The following is a 13,439-nucleotide window of genomic DNA, read 5'->3' as shown; positions in this document are numbered from 1 at the left end:
CTATCATATAAATCAAAATATATAAAAAAAGGACAATGTAGAATGCTGAATTATGTTTATACACCATGGTCCAATTAACTCCTGCCCTCTAATCCCGCTTTAGCTAAAGACTACACTTAAGGGCCGATTTAAACCCTACCTGCCTGGCAGAAACTGAGCGTGTGTGCAATTAATATTGACAGGGTGACTTATCCACCGATGTCCCTCGTGGATCCCGCTGTCTTTAATGTTAACTTGCTCTTCTGAGCAGGAGACACGGGCACCTGCCTGAAGCCTGCAGAGTCTTTCTTTAAATATGCATATCGGGGTCCAATAATGCCATCGGCCCCCATCTGTAATTTTAACTGTGCAGCCTGAGTGGGGGAGCCATTGTGTTTTCCTGCCGGGTGAAGATAGGAGGAGGAGGATCCGGGACCAGAAGAGGCCATTTTAAGCCAGTTTTGTTTTTTACTTGTGGGGCCAGGAGCAGATGTGCTCCTCTGGGCCTCATAAGGAACCTTTTAATCCTCCCCTGCACGAGACTCACCAGCTTCTCGCAACTTGCCTTCTTGCCGGTGAGCTTCCCTTTAGAGCCGGCTGCTATCGAATTTCCACCTGCTGGCTAGCTGCCTCTTCCTGCCTATTTTGGGTGGACAGCTAATCAGGAGTACAATTTCAAAATTTGCGGCCGATACTAAATAGTTGATACGGAGGAGGACTGTGACAAAATACAGGAAGACATTAATAAACTTGCAGAATGGGTATGTAATTGGCAAATGAATTTCAATATAGATAAATGTGAGGTATTACATTTTGGTAGGAAGAATAAGGGGGCCACATACCGCTTGGATAATAGTCTAAATGGGGTAGAGGTGCAGAGGGATCTCGGGGTACAGGTACAAAAATATCCAAAAGTAGCGACGCAGTGTAATAAGGCCATAAAAAAGCAAACCATGCACTGGGGTTCATTTCTAGAGTGATAGAATTGAAAAGCAGTTATGTTAAATTTGTATAGAATCTTGGTTAGACCACACTTGGAGTACTGTGAACAGTTCTGGTCTCCATATTATAAAAAGGATATAGAGGCACTCGAGAAAGTGCAAAAAAGGTTTACTAGGATCATACCAGAACTGAGAGGTTATACCTATCAGGAAAGATTGAACAGGTTGGGGCTCTTTTCTCTAGAAAAGAGAAGACTGAGGGGTGACCTAATAGAGGTCTTTAAGATTATGAAAGGGTTTGATAGGGTAGACGTAGAGAAAATGTTTTGAGGCTGGAGACCATAAATATAAGATAGTCATTAATAAATCTAATAGGGAATTCAGGAGAAACATCTTTACCCAGAGAGTGGTTAGAATGTGGAACTTGCTACCACAAGGAGTAGTTGAGACGACTAGCATAGATGCATTTAAGGGGAAGCTCGTTAAACACGAGAGAGAAAGGAATAGGATATGCTGATAGGGTTAGATGAAGTAAGGAGGGCGGAGGCTCGTGTGAAACATAAACACCGGCATAGCCCTGATGAGCCGAATGGCCTGTACATTCTATGTAACCTGTCCTTGCAAACTACCACCCCATCTATCCTCCCTTTCCTCTCTAAAGTCCTTGAATGGATTGTCGCCTCCCAAATCCGTGCCCATCTTTGCCCTTTTTTCAAGCGCTGATCCTATGTACCAGTCTGAGCTGGAGCTTTGTGTCTGTGAGATATATCTGATAGACACAGTCTCAGCAACTAACGCTAGAACCTTTGCTAACTACAACCCTGCAGGAATTCCTCAAGGCAGCGTCTGAGACCCAACTATCTTCAACTGCTTCATCAATGACCTTCCCTCCACTGTCAGGTGAGAAATGGGGCTGTTTGCTGATGATTGCACAATGTTCAGCTCCATTCACAATTCCTCAGATAATGAAGCAATCCATGCCCACATGCAGCAAGTCCTGGACAACATTCAGGCTTTGGCTGATGAGTAGCGTAACATTCATGCCACACAAGTGCCAGGCAATAACCAACAAGAGAGTCTAACCACTTCCCCTTGACATTCAATAGCATTACCATTACCAAATCCCCCACCATCAACATCCTAGGGGTTGCCTTTGACCAGAAACTGAACTGGACCAGCCACATAAATGACGTGGCTACTAGAGCAGGTCAGAGGCTGGGTATTCTGCAGTGTCTCACCTCTTAACTCCCCAAAGCCTCTACACCACCTACAAGTCAGTAGTGTGATGGAATACTCTCCATTTGCCTGGATGGGTGCACCTGCAACAACACTCAAGAAGCTCAACACCATCCAAGAGAAAGTAGTCTGCTTGATTTGCAGCTCATCCACCACCTTAAACATCCACACCCCCCACCACCAGCAAACTGGCTGGAGTGTGTAGTATCTACAGGATACACTGCAGCTGCACACCAAGACTTCTTTGACAGCACCTCTCAAACCAGCGACCTCCACCACCTAGGACAAAGTCACACACCATCCTGACCTAAGACATATCGCTGTTCCTTCATGGTTGCTGGGTCAAAATCCTGGAACTCCCTACTTAACACACTGTGCAAGTACCTTCGCTACATGGACTGCAGCAGTTCAAGAAGGCTTACCACAACCTTCTCAAAGGCAACGAGGGATGAGCAACAAATGCTGGCCTTGCTGACGACACCCATTGCCTAGACTGAATTTTTAAAAATGGATTCCCCTAGCAGATTTGTCTTCAGGTGAAGAGGAAGGGGCAGAGACTTTTGAATTGATTGTTTCAGCCTTTTGCTCAACCAATTGTTTTAAATTGGATTTGGAATCATAGAATGCTTACAGGTAGGGAAGGAGGCCATTCGGCCCATCACGTCCTTGCAGGCTCTCTGCAAGAGCAATCCAGCTAGTCCCACTACTCAGCTCTATCCCTATAGCCCTGCAGATTTTTTTCCCTTTAAGTACTTATCCAATTTATTTTTGAAAGCCACGATTGAATCTGCCTCCACCATCCCCTCAGGCAGTGCATTCCAGATCACAACCACTTGATGTGTAAAAAAGCTTATTCTCATGTCGCCTTTGGTTCTTTTGCCAATCACCTTAAATCTATGTCCTCTGGTTCTTGACCCCTCCACCAATGGGAACAGTTTCTCTCTATCTACTCTGTCCAGACCCTTTATGATTTTGAATACTTCTATCAAATCTCTTCTCAACCTTCTCTGCTCTAAGGAGAATAACCCCAGCTTCTCCAATTTACAGACATATGTGGTGGAATGCTGAATTTCTTATTTTTGGCAGTGTATGTTGCAAATCTCAATGAGAGGCATTTAAGTCACACTACAAGTATGCTATAGGATAATGCTGTCATTAAACACAATGTTTGAAGACAGGTAAAGTTTGACTGTTCAACATGTCTGAAGTACTATTAAGCCGCATGAGCCAGAAAATCCCTGGCTGGAATTCCAATTTGCCATGAGTTATGTGATCTCAGCTGGGGCAACAATTGGAATGTTACAGTTCCTGATCACTATCTAGTGACCATTGAAAGAACTGGGCATTTATTTAGCATTTTAACATCCCTCAGACATTCTAAAGTGATTCATAACAAATTAGTTACTTATAAAGTGCAATCACTGTTATGTAGTCAGCAAACAGCAAGGTCCCACAAACAGCAAATCAGATGAATGTCCAGTTAATCTGTTTTTGATGGTGTTGGTTGAGGGAAGAATATTGGCCAGAACAGCAGAAGTTTGTGCACTTCAGCAGTGGCATGTGAACAGATTGGTTAACATAAGCCGCACTTATTCTCATTATTTTTGAATTTTTTCAACACTTTTCTTCCCTTTCTGCTTATCTAAAGGTGCTTATACCATGCTGTGGTATGATTCCACAAGCAGCAGTCACCCTCCAACAACTCATCTCATTAGCCATTCCCAATTTGAGTGTTGTCAGGCTGTTCAATCAAGAGGGCATTGCAGCAGCAGTTGACCCTGCTTTCACTGGACAACCACAGATGCTGTTCCAGTTGGAGTAGCTGGATAATGATTAGAAGGGGCTCTTCCTATTTTTTTCCTTCCCACTACCTAAAGCAGGAGCACTAAGGCCAGTTGTAGCACCCCTATCACTAATAGCATAAGCCTGCAATTAAACCTAGGAGCTTACTGGTCCGTATAGCTCAGTTACTCACTACCTTAACCAGCTGAGCCTTCAAGGAAGCTCTTTGTTCTGTTTTTTTTTATTTGTTCATGGGATGTGGGTGTCGCTGGCGAGGCTGGCATTTATTAACCATCCCTAATTGCCCTTGAGAAGGTGGTGGTGAGCCGCCTTCTTAAACCACTGCAGGCCATGTGGTGAAGGTTCTCCCAGTGCTCTTAGGGAGTTCCAGGATTTTGACCCAGCGACGATGAAGGAACAGCGATATATTTCCAAGTCAGGATGGTGTGTGACTTGGAGAGGAACGTGCAGGTGGTGTTGTTCCCATGTACCTGCTGCTCTTGTCCTTCTAGGTGGTAGAGATTGCGGGTTTGGGAGGTGCTGTCGAAGAAGCCTGGGTGAGTTGCTGCAGTGCATCCTGTGGATGGTACACACTGCAGCCACTGTGCGCCAGTGGTGAAGGGAGTGAATGTTTAGGGTGGTGGATGGAGTGCCACTCAAGTGGGCTGCTTTGTCCTGGATGGTGTCGAGCTTCTTGAGTGTTGTTGGAGCTGCACTCGTCCAGGCAAGTGGAGAGTATTCCATCACACTCCTGACTTGTGCCTTGTAGATGGTGGAAAGGCTTTGGGGAGTCAGGAGGTGAGTCACTCACCGCAGAATACCCAGCCTCTGACCTGCTTAATACACCTACAATATATGGAGTTCCTAGATGGTGTAAATATTCATTATTATGTATTTTACACCAGAGAAGGTAAGTTGTGTAACTGGGAAAATCAGACGAATCTCTCGGGAGTCTTTAGACATGAAAGCTCCTTCTTTTGCTCAACCATATTCACTTATCTTTCTCCTGCTATTCGCTTTAGTCACAATCCAGGCTCGTTGTTTGTGTACAACCACTTTAAAGAACAAAGCTCTTTCCCTCCTGCCATCTACCTTTTAAAAAAAAATTGCTTACTCGATGTTCTCATTTTTGTACCCTAATTTCCTCCTTGTAGAGGTCTGACATTTTGGTTTGTAGTCCTACCTCCCAAGTTGTGCTGTTATGTTATGGGGGAGGGGGGTAGCTCTTCTGATTTCTGTTGAGAACTGGTGCTTTGAATCATTCTGGAGGCGATCTGCAGCCATTCAACTCGCAAGGAGCCACTAGAAGGTGTGTTTCAATATTTAATTTTCACAGGACCTTTTCAAGAAAGTTGGTTTCTTTCCACCATACATTCAACCCTCCTTGCCAGTTATTTTTATGCTGAATACTGACTCTATGGGAATACACTTCCATGGATGACAGCAGTCCTCCAATACCTCATCCATCATTGTGTGAGCTTAGACTCAAGTGTCTACAGGTTACTGAATAACAATCAGAAATGTGAACAAATGATGGATAAATATATGTCCTGGAGTTGGTATAGTCTTCCTCACTATGAACCTTAACTGTTACATTCATTTTTCCAGTTTTCCCACCCTTCTTTGATCGAGTCCTTAGATCTTATTTTAGAATCACAAATCAGAGTTCAGGATTGGAGACTACGCAATAGCTCTCAAAGCTTTATATTAGCCCTGGCTTTGTTGAAGGGATGGGGGGGGGGGGGGGGGGGCGGTGGCTGCAGACAAGCATGAAACAGTACATTAACTTGCCCAAGTGTGTTAGCCTAGACAGTGACTATTGACAGGTTATGCTATAACTGACATTTAGATAACATCCCAAGGTGCTTTACAGGAGGAAAAATAGATAAAAGAAATAAAAGAAAAAATGCAGAGCCCTGGTGCAAGGGTTAGGGATGTGACTGAAAGCTTGGTCAAAAAGATGGGCTTGAGAAAAGGTGTAGACTGGATAAACTCTTCCCTTTCAACTAACATACACAATATCTGTTGGTGATAGAATTACTGACCATGCTCACAGAGCATTCTAGATCTCATTACATAAGCGGTTGTATTGAAAATCATCCATTTATTGTCCAGAAAGCTTGATAATGAACAGTGCACTATAAAGTGCTTTTCAGCACTGGAATAAGTACTTACAAACAAACTAAATCCTAATTTACAACTACACAGTCATCATTTGCATTTCAAAAGATGAAAATAACTGTACAAGTTTTAGTACAAAAGCAATCACATAATACAGCAACATGAAGTATTACAACAAAATATTGGGCTGTTTGAATCCAGTCTGCATACATCACTTCAAATACATAAAAAGAAAAATAAGATATGATAGAACTTCCCTTTTCCTAGTTGCAAAACATTGCCATCAACTGTTCAATAAAGTCCCAATGTTTAGGAAGAGTAACTATCACAGTATGATTGTTGATACACCCAGTTATCTTTACAATCAAAACCTTTTTTAATAAATTATTTTGCATTGCAACAACCATGCAAGCTAGACTGCTAGCTTTTTCAGTAAATGGGAAAGTGAAAGTCAAGATGAAGCTTTAAATCTCCAACATGGACGAAGACGATATAAAAAAAAATCATGTACTTAAGCACAAGTACAATGCTTGTTCTTAAATTGTGTCCATTCCTCTCATTGAAGAGGAGAAACCCAGGCCCATGCCTCTCTGTGTGTGGGTTTGCGATCGTGCCATCTCATACTGAGCATCCAAGTTCCTGAACACTTCCTCCTGCTGCTTTAGAGTTTTAAAACTTTCAGCAGGATTTGGGATTGGCGTTCCCACCTCTTCCTCATCCTTCAAAACAAAATGATTACAATAAAATAACATGACAGTTCATGTAATTAAGGCGCCTCAATGTGCTTTGTCAGTCACATGTCTAACCACAAGGCAGAGTGACCTCCTACGTCCACAGCATTTTTCAGCTGAGGACAATGTGGGCCAGACCATGGGCACTGTCATATTAGTTCATGCTGATTTACAGCAGACCCACTTAGGACAGGACAAGGCAGGTTCCACTGATTCTCAAGCTTCAACACCTACCTGGCTCACTGGCTAGGTGAAAAGTCAGATGAGATAGCTGTATAAAGTGCCAACCATTATTGCAAACAGTGGAGCAGTGCAAGACTCAGAAGAGGTGCACAGTAAGTTGCCTTTAAACAGTTTAAAATATATTACTCAAGGGAATTTAAAATTATACTGAAATTGAGAGTCTGCATTCCCATGCCACAAATTTTGGTTGGGCTTTCTGCAGAAATTGGTCTGAAGGTGGTGCAGCTTTTTCCCCATTGTAAAGCACTTCATCTGGGATCCTGGTGTTCAACTGGTAAAACTCACTCGTAGAAGGAAAGTCTCTTAAAATTTACATTTACACTTTTATTTGAAGAACCAAAATAAAAGTAATGTGTTACTTTGGACAAGAATTATCCTGGGTGACTATAGATTTAACTGAAGAGGTAAATCTAACCCATTTCCACCCACCAAGGTGTAACATTCTTTTGCACAACCACTTGGTTCAACAGTGACATTTACCACAAGTGGCTGGAATGTTCATAACTCAAAAATCATCCACTATTGCAGGGATGCATCATTTCATTATTACTGCATTAACGTTTTTCAGTAATTACATGCCATTTTATTTTGGTCTCATCACAGTGACATTTTTTTTCATACAAAAAAATGAGGATTTATGGCCTGTGCTGTTCTTAATACAACTCACCTTGATGCCCATTAATTTTCGGAATTTTACATTTTGATCCTTGTTACCAAAATTTAGCTTTTCCCACAATTCTGCAGTCTGTGACTTATCCTTGAATAGAATGAAAAGGGCATTTGTGAAAATCCACTACATCATGCTGACTTGGAGGAAAAAAACAAGTAAACAGTTTAAAATAACATTTTACAGAAAGATTGTGAAGGATAGGTAAGAAAGTAGTAAAATTAAATAAGAACTAGATCAGGGGTGAATTCTTGATGTTTACCGTGGTACTGCTGCAGCATAAACCTAATTGTAGTTTTCTCTTTGCTGTAACACAGCAAATGTACTGAAGCAATTTATCACAATTGACATAAGGTCAAATGTTATACACTTTACTGATACTCAAAAGATACAGATCCCATACATTTGTAATACTATTAACTTACCCCTGTACAAAACCTGCTGCAAGTAACTTTGTTCTTCCCTTCCCACCACCTCTTCCCATTTTTTTTTACATAATTTTTTTTGTTCCAGCTCTCATAGGGGATTTGCAGAATCTGATTAAAATGCAAGTAATTTATTTGTTCTCCATCCCAAAACCTTCCTAGAGAACCAGTGACATTTACAGCATAGAAAGTGGGCATTCAGCCCACCGTGTCTGTGCTAGACAAATCTAAAACTAATCCCACTGCCCTGTTATCTCCTCATAGCTTTGTGCATTCAGTTTCAAATATTTATCCAGTTTTCCCTTGAAAATAATGGTCTCTAATGTAACCACTCCCTGTGCTAAAGCATTCCACGCTCCAACAATCCTCTGTGTGAAGAAATTTCTCCTAACCTCTCTCCTCACTGATTATTTTAAATTGATAATTTTGATATATATTAATGACTTGGGCTTGGGTATACAGGACATCATTTCAAAGTTTGGAGATGGCACGAAACTCGGAAATGTAGTAAACAGTGAGGAGGATAGTAGCAGACTTCAGGGGGACATAGACAGACTGGTGAAATGAGCAGACACTACGGCAGATGCAATTTAACGCACAGGTGAAGTGATGCATTTTGGTAGGAAGAATGAGGTGAGGCAATATAAAGTAAATGGTACAATTTTAAAAGAGGTTCAGGAACAGAGAGACTTGGGGATGTTCGTACACAAATCTTTGAAGGTGGCAGAACAAGTTGAGAAGGCTGTTAAAAAAACATTCAGGGTACTTGGCTTTATAAACAGAGGCACAGAGTACAAAAGCAAGGTACGCCTTTATAAATTACTAGTTATGCCCCACCTAGAGTATTGTGTCCAATTCTGGGCACCACACTTTAGGAAGGATGTCAAGGCTTTAGAAAGGGTTCAGAGAAAATTTACGAGAATGGTATCAGGAATGCAGGATTTCAGTTACATGGAGAGACTAGGGAAGCTGGGGTTGTTCTCCTTACAGCAGAGAAGTCTACAGGAAGATTTGATAGAGGTGTTCAAATTTATGAAGGGTTTTGATAAAGAGTAAATAAGGAGAAACAGCTTCCAGCAGCAGAAGAGTCGGTAACCAGAAGACATAGGTTTAAGGTAATTGGCAAAAGAACCAGAGGCGAGATGGGGAGAATTTTTTTACATCAAGAGTTGTTATGATCTGCAATGCATTGCCTGAAAGGATGGTGGAAGCAGATTCAATAATAACTTTCAGAATTGGATAAATACTTGAAGGGGAAAAATGTCCAGGGCTATGGGACTAATTGGATAGCTCTTTCAAAGAGCCGGCACAGGCACAATGGTCCAACGGCCTCTTTCTGTGCTGTACGATTCTATGACCCACATCACTGACTCCCAAAGAAAAGTCTTTCCCTATTCACTATCAAAACTCTTCATAATTTAAAAAACATCTATTAAATCTCCTCTTAGCCTTCTCTTCTCCAGTGGAAATAGCCTCAGTATCTCAAGTCTCACCTCATAACTAGTTTCCCATCTCTGGCATCATCCTGATGAATCTGTGGCTTTAATATCTTTTCTATTATGGGGCACCCAAAATTGCATACACTACACTAGCTAAGGCCTAGCAAATCTTTTATATATTAAAAGCAGTACACAGTGCCAAAATGTTTTATTGTATTGAACCTGTAGATGGTGCTGTGATTGTCATGTTACGTTACAACTGAATACAATGGGACTCCACCTAACATTATGTGACAGCCCCACTGTACTCACCATGAACAGTACCCAAAAGTACAATATTGTTTGGTAACCTGATGGGTTACGGTTGCTCAAACCGTTGCCCCCCAGAAAACCTCATTCTCATTTGTTTGATGTGGCTGCCTTCATAGAGCGCCAAATACTATCTGGAACTGACCCCCCCTCCCACCTTCTGATAAAAAGAAAAACACACCTGGAGCTGCCCTCTCCCAGAGCACAATTCTGAAACCGTAACCTGGTATCACAGCAATCCTCTCACTGAGCATGAATCAGGCATGTCAATTATCTTCCTTAAGTTATTTATATCCCTCTTCATTGTTTGCCAAACTTTCTACTTCTGTGGTGTCAGCAAATTTTGAGATTTGTGCTCCCTACATCCAAGTTCAAATTATCTACATTTACTGAGAATAAATGTGAACCCAGCACACACCCCTAGGGGTACACCACTTCCAACCCTTCCCTGGTCCAAGCAACATTAATTTATCTTAACCTTATTTCCTGTCTGTCAACCAACTTTCTATCTCTGCTGCTACATTTCCTCTTAAACCATACGCCTTGAATTCTTTTAACATGCCACTTGTGGGGCATCTTATCAAACACCTTCTGAAAATCCATATACACATCTACATTAGCTGCATTCCTTTTACCTAGTCAACTGATAAAATTCTTCAAAAAAAACCTCTTAAATGTGTCAAAAATGACATGCTTTTAACAAATCAGTGCCAGCTGAACCTGATCAGCCTTTTTAGTTATTTACATATTTTTTCCTCCTTCTTACTTCCTACTGTAAATTTGTATTTCATGCTCAAGCTGTTGTTAGTGTAGAAACTGACCAGTTGACTTTTCAGTGGTCAGAATTTGGACTGACTGTCTATGGTCACAATTTCAAAATGAACATCAAAGCGCCTCATAAATAACCTCTTCTGGCTGTGGCATAAACATCAGTCCTCCTCAATGGTACAAAAAATCTCATCCCAAACAAAAGTTAGCTCAAAATATTTACTTAATGTTACACTGTATAAAAACATTGAAAAATATTAATTTATTTTCCTGCCAACTGAAGCAAATAAATTTTAGGTTTTTCTTAAACTAGTTGTCACAGTTCTCTGCATTGTGAAAATTACGTACCATCATGAATTATCTCTTTCTCAGAGGCTGAATTTTTGTCCATGTCAGCTGGAAATCCCCAGCACCCATTACCCAGCTAAAACTTCCAACTCAAGGCTTAGACACCAGTCAAAAGGCCAAATTTGCCTTGTGATATCAAGGCTTTGGAAAGCAAGCAGAGGAGTGACATAAAATGAATTGCCAGTTTGAAGCATCTTGGTTATCAAGGTAGGCTAACAACTATACACTTTATAGAAGGGAGGATCTGATTGAGGTTTATATGATGAAGGAAATGGACTTTTGTTCGAGTTCACAGCTTGTTCTAACTAAATAGGCCAGGGAGGGCAATTTTTAGTTGTATAAAGCCAGATCTAGGTTAGTTTCAGGAGATGGTTCTTTTCCCAGAGAACAGTGGACTTCTGCCGGCTTGAGCGGTGGATGCCGACTCACTGAATTCCTTCAAGCGAGAGCTGGACCCATTTCTGGCTTGGGGGCGGGCGGAGATCACCTCTTACAAAAGGTGAGTACTGCATGGAATTATCAGGGCCAGAGTAATCTAGGAACATCGGAACAGGAGTAGGCCATTCAGCCCCTCGAGCCTGCTCCACTATTTGATAAGATCATGATCCATGATCTAACTCCATATACCTGCCTTTGGCCCATATCTCTTAATACCTTCAGTTGGCAAAAAGCTATCTATCTCAGATTTAAATTTAGCAATTGAGCTAGCATCAATTGCCATTTGCAGAAGAGAGTTTACAAACTTCTACCACCCTTTGTGTGTAGAAATGTTTTCTAATCTCACTCCTGAAAGGTCTGGCTTTAATTTTTAGACTGTGCCCCCCTACTCCTAGAATCCCCAACCAGCGGAAATAGTTTCTCTCTATCCACCCTATCTGTTCCCCTTAATATCTTACAAACTTCGATCAGATCACCCCTTAACCTTCTAAACTCTAGAGAATACAACCCTAATTTGTGTAATCTCTCCTCGTAATTTAACGCTTGAAGTCCGGCTATCATTCTAGCAAACCCACGCTGCACTCCCTCCAAGGCCAATATGTCCTTCCGAAGGTGCGGTGCCCAATCTCTTGTACTAATTTCAATTGCCTAAGGGGGGCTGAGAGGAATTTCCCAGATTCCACCACCCCCCCAAATTGGCTTGGGTTTTTATCTGGTTTCTCAACTCTCCCAGGAGATCACATGATTTTGGGTGGGTTGTGGAGTCTATATATTGTGATGCACAAGGCATCGCAATTGTGTGGGACCAGGCTGGATGGACCAGAGGGTCTTTGCCTGTCTGTTATTATTCATAAGTTCGTATCTTTGTCAGGGAAACTTCTTGCAAGCATTTGTAACATTAAATTACGAATTTCTTTTCGAATGATGATTTTTGACATTTATGTTTTAAAGGTTAGCTTTAGCTGTATTCACTGACCTGAGTAAAGAAAAATGATGGCTGAAAGCAATGCAAAGAAATTATTTGAGAAACTTATTTTGTTGCTGGTTCTAGATTGCTGGTTTTGAAAGGTCAGCAATCTTATTGCATGGTTTGTGGTGTTTGCTCTTCACTGAGTGGTAGCTTTTGTACCTGTTCAGTGAATGAAACGGTTTTTTGATTGGATCAAATATCCCATTGACTAAATGTAGAGCAATCAACATGGTTCACTTAACAGAATGCTGTTATTTAAGCCAATCATAATTTTCACCCTACCGATAAATGACAACTTTGAAGTGTGATGCCTTTTAGAAGTGTGACACTATGGAAAAATGCTAGATGTAAGATTTTTATAGTTAGATATAGGTAATGAAATACACTAATGTATTTTAAAGCATAATTCCCTGGGAACATGGGTAATTCAGAGAAAGAATAGGTTTTTCAAAGCAGTTCAAAAGGGATATTAAATTGTACTTTAATGGGATATCTCAAAAGCCTAGAAACTTAATACTTACTTGCAGAACTACCTTGGTCAGAAGTTACGCTGTTGCAACAGGGATACTGGGGTGTGGGAGCGTTGCAGGAGTGGTGCATGTAGATGCTGAAAAAATTTGCCAAGAACTTTATGAGCAATATACCAAGAGACAGTGAAGTGATTTTTGATTGGTCCATGGGAAATTTGAGGCAGTTAAGATTTTGTTTGATGGACACGTTGCATGTGTAACACAAGTTAGACACAAAACTAACTTTTAATGGCCTACATTTGTAGTGATCATGCAGATATAGTGGTCAAATCACAATTTCCAAAAACAAAAACTTTATGCAATTTGGTTTATCTACCATTTGAACTGATCAATACAAATCATAGAAAGGTTACAGCACGGAAGGAGGCCATTTGGCTCATCGAGTCCACGCCGGCTCTATGCAAGAGCAATCCAGCTAGTCCCACTCCCCCCGCCCTATCCCTGTAGCCCTGCATACTTATTCCTTTCAAGTACTCCAATTCCCTTTTGAAGGCCATGATTGAATCTGCCTC

The 13,439-nt window shown here is 41.3% G+C and overlaps 1 protein-coding gene across 2 annotated transcripts in view; it reads right to left on the bottom strand.

Annotated features, from left to right (window-relative positions):
* Positions 1-6,022: 6,022 nt before the first annotated feature.
* Positions 6,023-13,439, bottom strand: part of rsrc2 (arginine/serine-rich coiled-coil 2) — a 44,038-nt gene continuing 36,621 nt past the window's right edge. For both annotated transcript variants that reach the window (XM_068005765.1, XM_068005766.1), the window contains 2 exons: positions 7,701-7,790; positions 6,023-6,778 (listed from right to left, as the gene is read on the bottom strand). In XM_068005765.1, the coding sequence (XP_067861866.1) occupies positions 6,596-6,778; positions 7,701-7,790 (273 nt within the window). In that variant the 3' untranslated portion in view covers positions 6,023-6,595. The remainder of the gene's footprint in view (positions 6,779-7,700; positions 7,791-13,439) is intronic.

The sequence above is a fragment of the Heptranchias perlo genome, chromosome 25, assembly GCF_035084215.1.
Source record: "Heptranchias perlo isolate sHepPer1 chromosome 25, sHepPer1.hap1, whole genome shotgun sequence".
In the NCBI taxonomy this organism is placed as follows: domain Eukaryota; kingdom Metazoa; phylum Chordata; class Chondrichthyes; order Hexanchiformes; family Hexanchidae; genus Heptranchias; species Heptranchias perlo.
This window is presented reverse-complemented; position numbering and strand designations above follow the sequence as displayed.